General features: G+C 44.2%; 1 protein-coding gene across 1 annotated transcript in view; it reads left to right on the forward strand.

Moving 5' to 3' along the window:
* Positions 1–1,262: 1,262 nt before the first annotated feature.
* The window catches only part of BPIFC (BPI fold containing family C), a 34,915-nt gene continuing 21,194 nt past the window's right edge, over positions 1,263–14,983 (forward strand). Inside the window, exons 1-6 of the mRNA XM_003783268.2 lie at positions 1,263–1,389; positions 4,547–4,667; positions 9,169–9,297; positions 10,450–10,605; positions 10,721–10,784; positions 13,135–13,195. Coding sequence (XP_003783316.1) covers positions 1,263–1,389; positions 4,547–4,667; positions 9,169–9,297; positions 10,450–10,605; positions 10,721–10,784; positions 13,135–13,195 — 658 coding nt within the window. The remainder of the gene's footprint in view (positions 1,390–4,546; positions 4,668–9,168; positions 9,298–10,449; positions 10,606–10,720; positions 10,785–13,134; positions 13,196–14,983) is intronic.

A 14,983-nucleotide genomic window follows, 5' to 3' on the forward strand; every position in this document is an offset into this window, starting at 1 on the left:
GCAAAGACCCTGGGGCACAGCCGCTTACAGTACTCTAGACAGATCACGTTAGCCAGTGCCACTGGGGCCACATGAGCCACGCATGTGGTTAAGGACAGAGGTGGATGAGGAAGTGGAGAGGCATTGAGTGGGGAGGGCCTTGAAGCTGGTGGAAGGGCCCATAAAGCCCTGTAAGCCCATAAAGCCTTATAAAGTCATAAGGCTTTAACAGGGTAGGGGTGATATGCTCTGACTTTCATTTTAAGAGCCCCACCCTGGCTGTGGAGTGGAGAACATCCAGAAAGGGGCAAAGGATGAAGCTGGAAGGCCAGCGTGAAATCATCACAAACAGCCAAGTAAATGGTTCTAGCTTAGACCAGGGTGTAGCAGTGCACGGAGGAGAGGAGACCTGCCTTCCCCAGGCAGCAACACGGTCAGATGTTCCAATGGGGTGCAGGGCAGCGTGTGATGAGCCCAGTGGGAAATGATATGGTGAGGGCAGTGTTCACAGTGGGGGACGCTGGAGCTGGCCCTGGAGGATGCCTTCAGCAGACAGAATGTGGGTGATGTGTGATAGAGACAGAGGGAAAGCGTGTGAGTATGCCTGAGTGTTGAACAGAGAGCACCCAAGCAGGAAAGAACTGGCAAATTGAAGAGTAGTAAATAGTTCCTAGTGGCCAGCTCAGGCCACTAGCTGGACAGGAAAGAAGGGACAGGAGCTAAGAAGAAGTTTGGAGCCAGATGTGAAAGATCTTAATTGCCAGGCTAAAAGCTTAAATGCTTTCCTGTGGGAAAAGAGTCACCAAGATCTTTAAGCAGATGGCTGATGGCCTCACAGCCATGAAGGCCATCTTTGCAAATTATTGACTTGTTTGTTCTAAAAATGTCAAGAATCCTCAATCCCCCAGCACCCTTCAAAGGGCCTATCTCTTAGAATTTACGGCAAGTCTATCTCATTATATTATATCATGTTATAATCATATGTGTGTGAGAGAGAGAAAAAGACTCACCCACTAGTCTGTGAGAAGCAGAGGTCACAGGGACCATGTGTAGGTCACCTCTCCTTCCTCAGCACCTGTAATAGATCACACCTGTTGTGTCCACTAAATGATGACTGAGTGGATGAATAGATGTGTGAGTAGGTTGATGGATGGATGGATGGATGGATGGAGAGAGTTCTGGAAGTGAGCAATGAAAATGAGAAATCCTGGAAATGTCGGATGGAATTGATCAATAAGAAAGTCAAAGATCATAAAGGAACCATTAACATTGGTTAATTGCAGATGCGTACAAAGGCAATCCCAGTCCTCTGGGGGTGCTTCCTCCTCCTCTGGAATCTCTGCACCTCATCCTCTCAGACCATTTACCCTGGAATCAAGGTGAGAGCTACTCAGCGCGCACTGGACTATGGTGAGTTGAATGCTTTCCGAAGCCAGGTTGCAGATTCTCTCCCAGGGGTGGGGTCTAGGATCCAAACCCCCAGCTCAAACAAGGGCTGTCTCATGACCCAGATGAGCTCTACTGTGGGGCGATCTAGTCCCTTATGCAGAAGCTGCTAAGATGGCTGGGAAGAAAGTATTGTCAGAAAAATGGTCACACAGAAGCCAGCATATCCAGACACAGCCAGAGTCTCTCTCTCCCTCCCCTTCCCTGACACACACACCGTAAACATCGCAGAGCTTTAAATAAGACTGCATTAGAGGAGAGAAGAAAGGAGTTTGAGAGTAAAAGTAACTGACACCTTAGAGCTTGAGAAAGGACTGGATTTCAAAAGGAACTTACAATTCTCTAAAATCGTGTGCCAAAGGCGGTGTGGATGATGATTAGTGCATTTTTCTTGACAGAGGCTCCCCAGTGTTTAATACAGGTGCTGAGGAGTCAGATCACCGAAAGGTTAGGAACTACTCCTTTCCAGCCTAGAGGGTGTTTGCACGTAAACACCAGGGAGAGAAAAATGTTGGCATATGATTTTACTTGGGCTCAGGTGGGGGCAAATTGTGGAGAGGAAAGGGACTCCAAAATCAAAGTATTCATTTAGGGACCTGTTTTTCTCCTATAAAATTTTGCCTACGATTAGCTGAATGGAGATGGACAAATATATCCCAGTCCTCTTTACCTAAAGCAGTCAACCCAGGCACCCCCAGTCTAATCAAGAAATGCCTCTCCTGCTCTCCCAGAAAAGAAATACACAAAGGAAGGAAAGAAGAAGAAAAGGAAGGGAGGAAGGGAGGATTGATTTGGGGAAAGTCCTTGTTCTCCCCTAGAACCTTGTCTGGTACGGCGGATCTGAAATTGATCGATCTTGAACAATTGTTTGTGAACTCTGATGTGTTTTCAAATACATACGAGGATTATGTGGGTAGATGTGTGCGTATCTTGTTTCTATGTGCTGGTGTGGATAGAAGTGCATATCGGAAATAGATATAACAGTGTTCAAGTTGGGCAAACATTCTTTTCACCCATAGAGCAGAGCCATTAGGAGATCGGATCTGAAATGCATACACACGGGTGGGAACGTCACTGCTGCCCCTTTCCTCAATACGTGGCCTTGGGCAAGTGGGTTTTCTCACGTGATGAAAATGGGGCCCATCTACCTGAAGTGTATACAGTCTCCATGGAAATACAGCACAGAGTCATGGAGACTCTTTAAAATCAGAATCCCTTCTTGAGTATTTACCAAGGCGAGGCTCTTTGAATGTGCTTTCTGAGCCTTACAGTGACTTAATTCCAATAAGAACCCTAAGAAGAAATTGTCATTTTACAGACATTTTACAGTGTCCCCCATTTTACAGAGGACACTAAAATTTCCCAAGGCGCACACCAGTAAGGGGCTGAGACCTGATAGGAACCTGATCTTGTCTCTCCTCTGCTCCTATTCCTCCAAGTTCACTAGCTGTGGGCTCTTGGGCAGGCTAGTGAACCTCTCGGAGCCTGAGCTGCCTCCTCCGTGAAATAGGAATGATAATACCAATGTCACTGGGTTGCTGTGAGGATCCAAGAACAGATGTGTGAGGAGTGTGCACCGTCCTGGCACAAACGGACACTCAGTATAAATTACCTGTTATTATTTTTATCTCCTCTATTAGTTATGCCCCCACATTTTCCAAAAAGAGATCTGATGTGTCTATTATTAGCGGTACCTGAAAACTGTTTATTAAAATAGAGGCGATAATAATAGCACCTATCTATGGGGTTACTATGGAAAACAAATGAATTAACATATTGTAGAAAGCACTTAGAATAAGGTCTGGCAATAGCAAATGCCTAACAAATATTGGCTACTGTTATCCTCACGTGTGTGAACAGAGCCCTCCAGAGTTACTGCTGTCCTCGTGTCACAGATGAGGAAAGTGAGGGACAGAGAGTTTATGTACCTGGCAGAGTCACACAAGGCAGTAAGTGGCAAAGTTGGAATTCACACCTAAGCTCCTGCTAGTGCCTTTGGTTCTATCTTTACGTCCTTTCTATCCTCTCTTTACAAAATTGCTCCCATATTACTATGTGCAATATTATTCCTGGCCTTTCAGAGGATAAAATCTGTTCTTCTTCACCTCCAACCAAGATAGAATAGCCAGAAATAAACTTAAATTGCAAAATAAGGAATCAAGGCAAAATGTTCTCCTTGAGAAGGTTAAAATTGAAAGATCATACTCGAGAGGCTGAGGCAGGAGGATGGCTTGTGCCCAGAAGTTTGAGACAAGCTTGGACAACATAGTGAGACCCTATCTTTTAAAAATCATTTTTAAAAAAAATTTTTAATGGATTATTCTTTGTCAACTGTGCAAGTTAATGTTTTTCAAGCTCTTTAATGTGGACGAGGGCTCTTCCCCCCATGAGCTGAAAGAAAAGCGTTCTTCAGCACTTCCAAATAAAGAAGCTGATGAATGATTTCAAGTAAAAGTCATGGTACAACCTTTTTTAAGTCAAAGGATCTTTTGACAATCTGGTGAAAATGTGGATTCTCTCCCCTGAAAAATGAGACACCTATGTACACACCACTTACTCACAGTCATTTATTAGAATTTTAGGTAGTTCAAGAGCTCCCTACAGCCCATGGACCTCAGGACAAAAATTCTCAGCTTAAAGGAGCTGGAAGGAATGGAGAATGTGGAATTTTCTAGAACTGGCCATAGCACACAGATTCTGGAGCCAAAGTACCTGGCTTTGACTGCTGGCTGCCATCGGCCTTAGCTGTATGATTTGGGTGGGAATTCACCTCTCTGACACTATTTCCTCACCTGTGAAATGTGCAGGAAGTTAATAGTAATATACTATGTACTTTGAAGGGTATTTTACCCTTTTCCTATCACATCGTCATATAACGCCCTGGCCACATAATGAAAAGTTCTCATGATGTTATTAGCTCTGTGGTCTTGGGCAAGATACTTAGTTTCTCTGAGGAGGAATGTTTTGATCTTTAAAGTGGGGGCTGGAATCCTCACTTCACAGGGTTGCTATTTTCTAAGTATCTAAGAGCTTGTCTTAATAAATTGCATTGGTGTGGTGAATGATGTTATGTATGATCCTCTCGTCATTATCAATAGATACTGTCCCATTTCCTTCGCAGGGGTTCAGGCTGGCATGGAGATGATTGAACACATGGTCAAGGAAAAGAACATCCCAGATATAAATGGTTCCGAGTCTCTTGACTTCCTAAAGGTTGATTATGTGAACTACAACTTTTCAAAGTAAGTAAAGGGCATTTTGTCTCACATGTGAGAAGCTCAAAAGAAACAGGGGAGGAACATGGAGTGTCTGGTCCTAGGATTTCCTCAGAATCCTGCCTCCTTATTATTTTCTACTTTGGCAGCCTTCACTCTGACTTCTAGGCCCCAGTTTGCCTCATGGCTCAATATGGCCAGTCCAGTTCCAGCCATCAAATCCGTGTTTCAGGCAGCTGGAAGGAGCAAAAGGCAAGGGTAAAAGGGATCTCAGAAGCTCTCCTCTTTTACTGAGTTTTTTCCTGAGGCCCTACCCTAATAAAATCCCGCCTAGACAACAACATCAGATCTTAGTCATATACACACTTACTAGCAAGAAAGATCAGGCAATCAGTTTTCCAACCGGACAACTTTGTCATCCCAACAAATTCAGGAATATGTACGAAAGATGGGGAAGTGGATGTTCAGCACCTGACAACCTCTGGCATAGTCACCCACAAGACCCTCCTGAGAGAGCCCTATAGAGAGAGGATGTCCTTGTCCAACTTGAACTCAATCTTCAGGGTTAGGGGACAGCCTAACTCTTCTAAGGAATTCTCTGTGACTGTGATTCATAATTTGTCTCCATGCTTTAATAATCCAGTGATAATTCCCTGCTACTCCAACCCTTTGGTATAACAATTACCCTCCTGTCCATGGTAACATTCTACAAAACCACGGGATCTTTTTATGGGGGCTGAGAGATGGACATACAGGGAAAGTTCCTGGCTAATGCCCTCATCTGTATAAGGTTAGCCATCCAACAAGTATTTATTGAGCACCGACTTTGTTCTAGACAAAGGGGATAATGAAGTGAACAACATACCTGCCTATAATGTCCAGTGGGAGAGACGGACACTAACTATATTTTAAAAACAAATTAATTACATTATTATAATTAAATGCAATAATACTCGATTATCGTAATATATTATAAATAATAAGGTAATTTAAAAATTACCATAATCACACAGCAGAAAATTACAGAGAGAGTCGTATAATATCAAGTGCAAGTAAAAACGAGGAGAAGTGGTATCCTCGTGCATCATGGGTGGGAGCAGACAGACCAAGGCAATCGTTTCAGGGTTGTGCTGTTCAAAGAGCACCTCTAGGCGCCTGGCTATTGAGTGCTCGACATGTGGCTGGTGCCACAGAGGAACTGCATTTTTTATTTATTTAGGTTCAATTCATTTTAATTTTAAAAAACTGACGGTTTGGTTACCGAAAAAACAATTTTAAGTATGTTTGGGAAAATGTTGTAAGTTGACTTTTTCGACTCTAAATTTTACCAAATCTAAATACAGGTTGAAAATCCTTGGGACCAGAAGAGCTTCAGATTTCAAATTAGGGGGGGTGGAGGTTACAGGATATTTGCATGACGCTTACATACTGGCTCAGCCTCTCTAAATCCCAAGATCCGAAATGTGAAATGCTCCGAGGAGCATTTCCTTTGAGTGTCCTGTCAGTACTCAAAAAGCTTTGCATTTGGGATGTTCAACCTGTACGTGTCAGGTATTTCTGATGAAATCCAGTATCAAAATTGAGGTGTCTTGGGAGTGTCAAATACACACCAGATTTTGAAGACTGACCTTAGAAGAAAAGAAAATATCTCATTAATAATCTTCATATCAATTATATGTTGATCAGATAATATTTTTGGATCTGTTGGATTAAGTAAAAATATAAAGAAAACTAATTTTCTCTATTGTAATTTGATTACTAGAAATTTTTAAGTCACGCATTGCTTAACATTCTGAGAAATGCATTATGAGGCAATTTTTGTTATTGTGCAAGCATCACAGTGTATGCCTACTACACACCTGGACTACACGGGATAGCCTGTTGCTCTTAGGCTGTAAACCTACACAGCCTGTTACTGTACTGAATACTGTAACACAGCGGTATTTGTGTATCTAAATATATCTTAACACAGAAAAGTACACTGTTGTAATTTTATGGGCCCAATGTCATATGGGCAGTTCATCATTGGTGGAATGCTAATATGCAGTGCACATATGTGTGTATGGGGCTCACGTTCCTCTTGGAAGGCGCTGTTTTAGAAGGTGATTTACAAATATCTTTCGTGTCTTTGGAGATATAGATATACAGATATACACATGCGTGCCCTTTGACCCAACAAGTCCACTCCTCAGCAGCCTCCCTGGGGAAGCCCGTGTGTTATACAAAAGGAGTAGGTATGAGGATGCTCACGGGCTTGTTGCTTATAACGCAGAAGCACTAGGAACAACCTAGATTTCTGCCAACAAACGAATGATGAGGTTTTGGGGGGAGGGTTTCCCCACGTGGACATTTTTATTTTTATTTTCAGTTTTTGGCCAGGGCAGGGTTTGAACCCACCACCTCCAGTATATGGGGCTGGAGCCCTTAATTTTTTATTAAATCAGGAACACATAGATCATGTATACATGATGTATTTCCAGGGTACAATGTGCTGATTTCGTATAGAATTAGGAACGCTTACATCACACTGGTTAATATAGACTTCATCTTGTTTACTTGGTTATTGTGTTAACACATTTATACTCTATACTAATAGATCCAACAGGTACCCTTGCCGTTATGCACGGTAGGTGTGATCCCACCATTCACCCTCCCTCGATCTGACCTCCCCTCTTCCCTGAATGATGTTTTTTAATGGTACATCCACAGCTTGGAATACTCGGTAGCAGTTATAAAGAATTGGTTAGAGCTACATATATGTATGAAAATGAAAGTATTTCTAAGATACATTGAACGACTCTCAGCCATCCTCCTCCCACAGGAGGACTGACTTGTGATGTGTGACAGAGAGTAGGTAAGGATGCATCGAAGAGGAAACAGCAGATAATCATTTATCAGCGATCACATTTGTGTTTTAATATTTTCCCAATTTTAGTTCAGAACAGTGCCTTTGCCTGTGCAGCAGTTATGCACTCATGAACTCACTCTGTCTCCCCAATCTACCTTTGAGTGATTGTCTGGAAGATGTTAAGTGCCTTGCTGCAGGTTGTTCAACCCCGATACCACTTAACTCCAAGTCAAGTGCTCTCTGCACAATATGTGAAGTAGCACAGCCTCATGGTGAAAAGCACAGACTCAAGTCAGACTGTGGAGGGTTCCAGGTCTGGTTCTACCGCTTACAGATGACTTCAACTACTTTTCTTATCTTCTCATCTCTGAAAGAGAGATTGCAAAAACAGCAACTGCCCCGTAGGATTGCTGAGAGTCAAGATGAGCTAAGGCATGGGAAGTGCTCACCACAGGCCTGGCAGGTAGAAATTGCTCAACAGACATTCATAATAATGTGTCACAGTGCATACAGCCACCTGCCTATGTAGATAACATGCAACCCACTGTCTGCTGGTTTCCTGTTGGACAGCCCAGAGAATCCAAGGGGACGTCAACTCTAAAATACATTTCTGAACAAGGGAAGATATTGTCCACATAGAAGGCATTTGCTGGGGGAAGGCACGTTTCTGGTTGTCCCAAATGACAGGTGGGGAGAGATACTTCTGGCATATGTGTCAAACTTTCTTGTGATGCGTACGACATTCCTCTGCAAAAATAGCTGTTCATTCCCAAACACGAACATCACTCCCTTTGGGAAACACTGAAACTGCTGAAGGAAAAATAAGGATGGCAATGTTGTACCTGTATTTACCTCTAAAGAAACTAAAGAAGTAGATTGGGCTCGGCACCTGTGGCTCAAGTGGCTAAGGTGCCAGCCACATACACCTAAGGTGGCAGGTTCGAATCCAGCCCGGACCCGCCAAACAACAATGACGGCTGCAACCAAAAAATAGCCAGGCTTTGTGGCGGGCACCTGTGGTTCCAGCTACTTGGGAGGTAGAGGCAAGAGACTCACTTGAGCCCAGGAGTTGGAGGTTGCTGTGAGCTGTGATGCCATAGCACTCTACCTAGGGGAACAGCTTGAGGCTCTGTCTCAAAAAAAAAAAAAAAGAAGAAGTAGATTGCTTGATTATTTACAGGTTGATTTCTTCTTTTTGAGACAGAGTCTCACTATGTCACCCTCAATAGAGTACCATGGTGTCACAGCTCACAGCAACCTCTAACTCTTGGGCTTAAGTGATTCTGTCGCCTCAGCTTCCCAGTAGCTGGGACTACAGGCGCCTCCCATAATGCCCGGCTATTTTTTTGTTGCAGTTGTCAGGCCCGGGCCAGGCTCGAACCCGCCTGCCTTGGTGTATGTGGCTGGCACCCTAACCACTGAGCTACAGGTGCTGAGCCTACAGGTTGATTTCTAAGTTTGCCATTTCCCCTTCAAGTAGATACAAGAGACTGTCCACTAATACTTTGAGGGGAATGAGTAGGCAGTGCCCAGAGACCCACCACATGTGGGAGGTTCCTCTGTCTGCAGGAATTCTCGATTGCCTCAGCATGGCACTTGGACAACTACATCTCCAATTCTGCTTGACTTAAATGATGTGTCCCCAGAGTTACCCTAACTCATTTGTTTCTTGTTTTACAGCATCAAAATCAATGCCTTTTCATTTCCAAATACGTCATTAGCCTTTGTGCCTGGAGTGGGGATCAAAGTCCTGACCAACCACGGCACTGCCAATATCAGCACAGACTGGGAAATCAAGTCTCCACTTTTGTGAGTATCCCACTGAAACGTCTGCTGCTGTTCTGGGGGCAAGTGGAGCACAGAATGGAAAACGTATACATTTGCTGATGGTTTCATTGTTAGGCTTCTTTCTCAAGAACATTTTTTTCCAGGTGAGATTTAAATCAGGAAATCCCTGCTAGGTGTGGGAGGAGGTGTGAAAAGCATCCTTGCCTTAAAGGCAGAGCAAATGACCCCGTCATTTAAGATTCTCTAAGAACTAGAAGTCCCAGATTACAGGAGGAACAGACCTGTGCCCAGCATTTCAGATCCACCAACAAATCATGGCATAATCCTGAGCCATACAACACAGTACTCCATCCACACTGGCAGCTTCCTACCTCACACGAAGGGTAGAGGATGGAGGTCAGCTCGAGTCCAATTCTCTCCCAACCAAAAGGCCTTTGCATCTCATATAGAAGGGAGAAGTCAAATTTAAGGTACATCTACAGACCAGCTACCCTTACAAGTTACTGTCTTGGCGGTAACGCTTATTCCTTCCCTGGTTGATGCCCCAAGAATAATAGATAACACATTCATTTATCCGGTAAGTCAGTCAATGATCAATTTTTGAGTGTCTACCATTGATCCCCATCTTAAGAGCTTCAGTACTGTAGATGAAGATGGGATATTTCCTCATAAACAACATACATTTATGTATTGATCCATTTATTTGATGGCTCATCAACCATATGCTGAACGCTGTGTCAGAGATGAATAAACAGAGTCCACTCCCTCGAGGAGTTCACAGACTCCATCTGTCACTTCCCCGTCTATCCCCCTCCTGAATAAGGTGTTGCCAACTTTACCCCTGATGTTCTTTCTCCAAGCAAACATTGTATATGAATGGTGCTCAATATGTGCTCAACCACTACCAATGCCAGAGCACTCAGGATGAAATAACTATAGCACAGTATCCCCAAAGCTGTGATCATTCTCGTGTTCGTTACAGCATTTGTTCAGTAAATATCCATCCAGCACCTACTCTGCTCCCATTTGCTGTAGGTGCCAGGAATCCACAGGGGAACGTGACAAATTCCCTGCCCTCCAGGAGCTTAGAGAGTCTCTGGCTTATTAGAGAAGCAAGATCTCTCTGCATGCCTGACCCAGTCTTGAGTAACCTTGTACTTTTTCTCTACACAGCCAAGATGCAGGAGGGGCTGATCTCTTTCTCTCTGGAGTCTACTTTATCGGTATTGTTATCCTGACCCGAAATGACTCTGGGCATCCAATCCTGAGGCTGCAAGACTGCTACGCCCAAGTGAGCCACGCCCATGTCTCATTTTCTGGAGAGCTCAGGTTAGGAGGAGCACCACGCCGGGCAGTGATGAGTCTGGGAGATTCAGAGGGAGTCTAGGGGAGGTTTATAACTGACCTGAGTAAGTTCTTTTTTTCTTTATTTTTTTTCCCCTAGTGTCCTATATAACTCCTTTGCTGACCCCATGGAAAAACCCATTTTAAAGAACTTAAATGAAATGGTAAGCCTTTAGACATTGGACAACCACAGGAAAATGCCCTCAGCAGCAGTTCTACTAACCTTTAATTTATTCTTAATGAACTTGTCGGTGTGATAGGCATAATCCAGGGCACTAAGTGTCCTTTGTAATTTAATCAGTCTCTTAAGTCCCTTTCACGTGCCAAACTCTGTGCAGGTGCCGGGAATGGAGACATGAATCAAACAACAGCCCTTCCTTAAAGTTTCTCACCATAGGGTGGGCAAGAAATCTACACCAATTTCTTTATTATGCACCTATTGCATGCCCAGCATTTATATAGGTTCTGTTGGGGATATGAAAGAGGAATGAAGCTGTCTTTTTAGAAAAACCAAATTTAGGCTTATGAAACAATAATTGAATGAGTAGTGAATTTAATACATAATTCCATGATCATTAGATTGAAATGAAGAGGTTCAGAGAAAATAAAAAGTAAAGAAATAAGACCTGAAAATGTCCTGGGAGATAGATAGATAGATAGATAGATAGATAGATTTTTTTTAAGAGGATGCATCACTTGATCTAGGCCTCAAAGTATAGGCAGGATTTGTATAGGTGAGGAAGGAGGGAGAAAGAAAAATATTTCTAAAAAATAGAATAAGTTAAGAAAATAGAATTTCCTCCCAAAGGTCTAAGTATCCTGATTCCAGAAGTCAGTGTTTGAGGAAGGGAGCAGTGGAGTTGGCTGATCCCAACCACATCTTCCTGGAACCCTTCACCTGCATTTGGGGGGTTGACAGACAGGGATGAGGAGGAGTAGAAAAGAAGAAAGATTCTTCTGAAAAAGGCCAGGACAGGATCTGGCTATCACCATGTCTCTGGTGCTCAGCTCCATGCTTGGCAGACAGTAGGTGCTTAATGAAAGTTAGTGAGGGAGGAAAGCATCAGGGAGCCTTGTCTAAGAAAGTCACACAGCTGGTCAGGGGACTCAGAAGCCTCACAGCCTTCCTCCCTCCTTGCCCAACAGGTCCTGAGCGCTAGTGAATATGCACATTCAGGAGTGACTGGGAAAGTGCACTGTCACCTCCAGGACCCCATCTTGATCATTCCTTTGTTGAAAACAAGGTGTGGTCCTTTGGCTTCTGTCAGGAGGCCAGTGAAGAATAAATTATGTCACAAAAGCTAATAGTCAAGTTTGCCTGGAGTTTATAGACGGCCTAGAGATCACAAATGCTTTGCTTCCATGGTTTTGTCTGTGCCTCTGGAATAGGGGTCCTCAAACTTTTTTAACAGGGGGCCAGTTCACTGTCCCTCAGATTGTTGGAGGGCCAGACTATAGTTTAAAGGATAGGCAGCGGCTAAGCAGGACAGGCATCCGCAGCAAAAACACCTGGCAGGCCAGATAAATGTCCTCGGTGGGCTGCATGTGGCCCGCAGGCCGTAGTTTGAGGACACCTGCTCTGGAAGATAGTAAAGAAGGCTCAGACCACAGCTGTCCAGCTATGTGAGACCAGATTGCAAATCCTGGCAACTCACTCAACCTCTCTAAGCTTTGCTTTTCCTGTCTATAAATAGGGGACAAGAGTGTCTATTTCTCAAGGCTGTAGTGAGGATGAGATGGGGTTAATATTGGCTAACATTTACTGGATGCTTGTAATTAGCTGGGAAATTTTACATAGATTATAATTTCTACTCACAACAACTTCATGAGGCAGATAATTGTCATCCTTATGTTGCAGAGGAGGAAACTGAGGCCAGAGGCTTCCAGCCGCTGCTGTAACCACTCTCCTGAGTACATCACTGAGCACAAAACAGGCACATTGTTGGCACTTGTGCCCCTTCCTAAAGATATTAGCCTGATTCTAGACTAATTTTCTAATTCAGAAAGGGAAAAACAAAATAGATTTCTTCATGGATCTCTGGTCTAATGGGCTCTCAAACTAGCTCAGGGGTAGTGTTAGAGGCTGCAGCTCCCACCACTCCAGGCAGGACATGGAGCTGCTGCTAGAGGATATGGGAGGTGGGCAGCAGCCCCAGCAGTCGGGAAAGACACGGTGGCTCCAGCAACAGGTTACTCAGGTGTGACAGCAACGTCATGGACTGGGCACATGCCCTGTCATGTCACAGCAAGAGAAGCCAAGGCGTCACTTTTTTATGGAGCTGACTAGGTGTCGTCTCAGTTGCTATGAAGTTTAGCAAGCATTCAGTAACATGCTGCCCATAGGTACATAACTTGAGACCTCTAAGTGTCAAATAACTTAAGGGAAAGTTTTGATAACCAAAGGGACAATGTCTCCAGCCACAAGGCCTTTATTTGTAAGATCTAGGCCCATCAACAGGGTTCCCAGTATAATATGATAATCTGCATTTTATTTTTTATTTCTTTTGTGGCCAGCTGTGTCCTATTATCACAAGAGAGGTTGAAGCGCTAAATGCCAATCTCAGCACACTGGAAGGTGAGTCCTAGAACTGTCTTTCTTCTCTTCTTCAAACACGGTGCTCTCCGAGTCTGCTTTTCAAAGCAGTCTAGCTTTGATGCTCTGGATGCCAGAGTCACGGGAAAGTGGGTGTAAGGACACACCTTGGGCACAGAGCATGCACTCTTGGGCTAATAAACTTCACCACTGAAAGACAGGGCAGCTCTTGGGGACAAGATGCAGGGCCAGGAATTAAACCCTCAGGAACTCTAATCCCAGCTGTAGCACTTGTTCTCTCCAAGAGAATTAACACTAATCTTGACCAGGCCATTTTGGGATTCTAACCCCTGAAGTGGCTGCCTTCAGCATCAATTCCAAAGACCTTAGCATGGACTAAAGGACTCACCACACCCTGCTTCCTGTTTCCCTCCCTCTGTTTCCTCTTGTACCTTCCTTGCCCCAAAAATCTACTGCCCCCCAACCTCTTGCCCTGGCTCTTGCTGTCCTGTCTACCTGGAAGAGCATCCTTTCCCCTCCATTTTTTTCATTCCTTTAACATGTATGTATGGAGTGCTCCATTCTGTGCCAGCATTGCGCTAAGCCTGTGAGGGTTCAATCCCTTCTAAAGAAGGGTAGGTCCACTCTTCTTTATCTTTCAGACTCAGCTAAGGTATGGTCCCTTCCAAAAACTCTTACGTGACAGCCCCCACACCCACAAAGTTATGCCTCCTCTCTGTTCACATGATGCTTTGGGAGTATCTCTCTTTCTCTACACTCCATACATTCATTTACCAGTGTTTTGATGGGCATCTGAGACAGGCTGTGCATTGTTCTTAGTGCTAGGGGTGCAGTTGTCTAGGATACAGACATCCCTGCCATCATGAGACTAGTGAACAGAGACAGATAGAAGCAAAGTAGCAAGTATGATCTATATTACAGCAGTGATAGGTGGTAAGAAAAAAAATTGAAGCAGAGCAGGAGCTGGGGACGGGTCTCCATGTTAGATAGCACGGCCGGGGAATGCACCAGTGAGCAGGTGGCATTACTGGAAGAACCTGAAGGGAGCAGAGAGTGAGTCACTGCTGGATCTGGATGAAGAACATTCCAGAGAGAGAAAACTACAAGCACAAAGGCCCCTAAGTGGCAGCACGCCAAGTGTGCCAGGGGAGCTGTGAGGAGCCTATGCTAAGAGCAGAGGGAGGTGGGGCAGGAACATGAGACCAAAGATGTGCAAAGGGGCTGGTTAGATCGTCAGGGCTCTCTAGGGTACTGCAAAGCCTGCCTTTGGAGAGTTCTGAGCAAAGCTGTGATGATGTGATTTACAATTTAAAGACATCACTCTGCTTCTATGCTAATAATGGGCAGGAAAGAAGGGGAGCTAGAGATGGAGCATAAAGGGCACTTAAAACATGAGTGTAGTGACCCATAGGAGCCATGAGGGTAGCTGGTCTGGGAAGATGACAAGACCTGTGTGGATTCTGGACATGCATTAAAAGTTAAGATAACAGTATTTGCCAACAGATCCAATGTGAGTCACAAGGCGTGAAGGCCAACCTGAGCAAGAGCAAGACCCTGTCTCTACTAAAAATAGGAAAGTTAACTAGGCATGATGCTGCACAGCTGTAGTCCCAGCTACTTAGGAGGTTGAGGCAGAAGGATCATCGGAGCCCTGGAGTTTGAGATTGCAGTGAACTATGGTGATGCCACTGTGCTCTAGCCCAGGCAACAGAATGAGACCCTGTCTCTAAATAAATAAATAAGAAAAGTGAAAGGTGGCTAGGGTTTTATTCTGAGCAATGGAAAATTGGCAGAATAGAATTAGCATTT

This window comes from Otolemur garnettii, unplaced genomic scaffold (assembly GCF_000181295.1).
Source record: "Otolemur garnettii isolate 467f Iridium unplaced genomic scaffold, OtoGar3 scaffold00007, whole genome shotgun sequence".
NCBI classification, from domain to species: domain Eukaryota; kingdom Metazoa; phylum Chordata; class Mammalia; order Primates; family Galagidae; genus Otolemur; species Otolemur garnettii.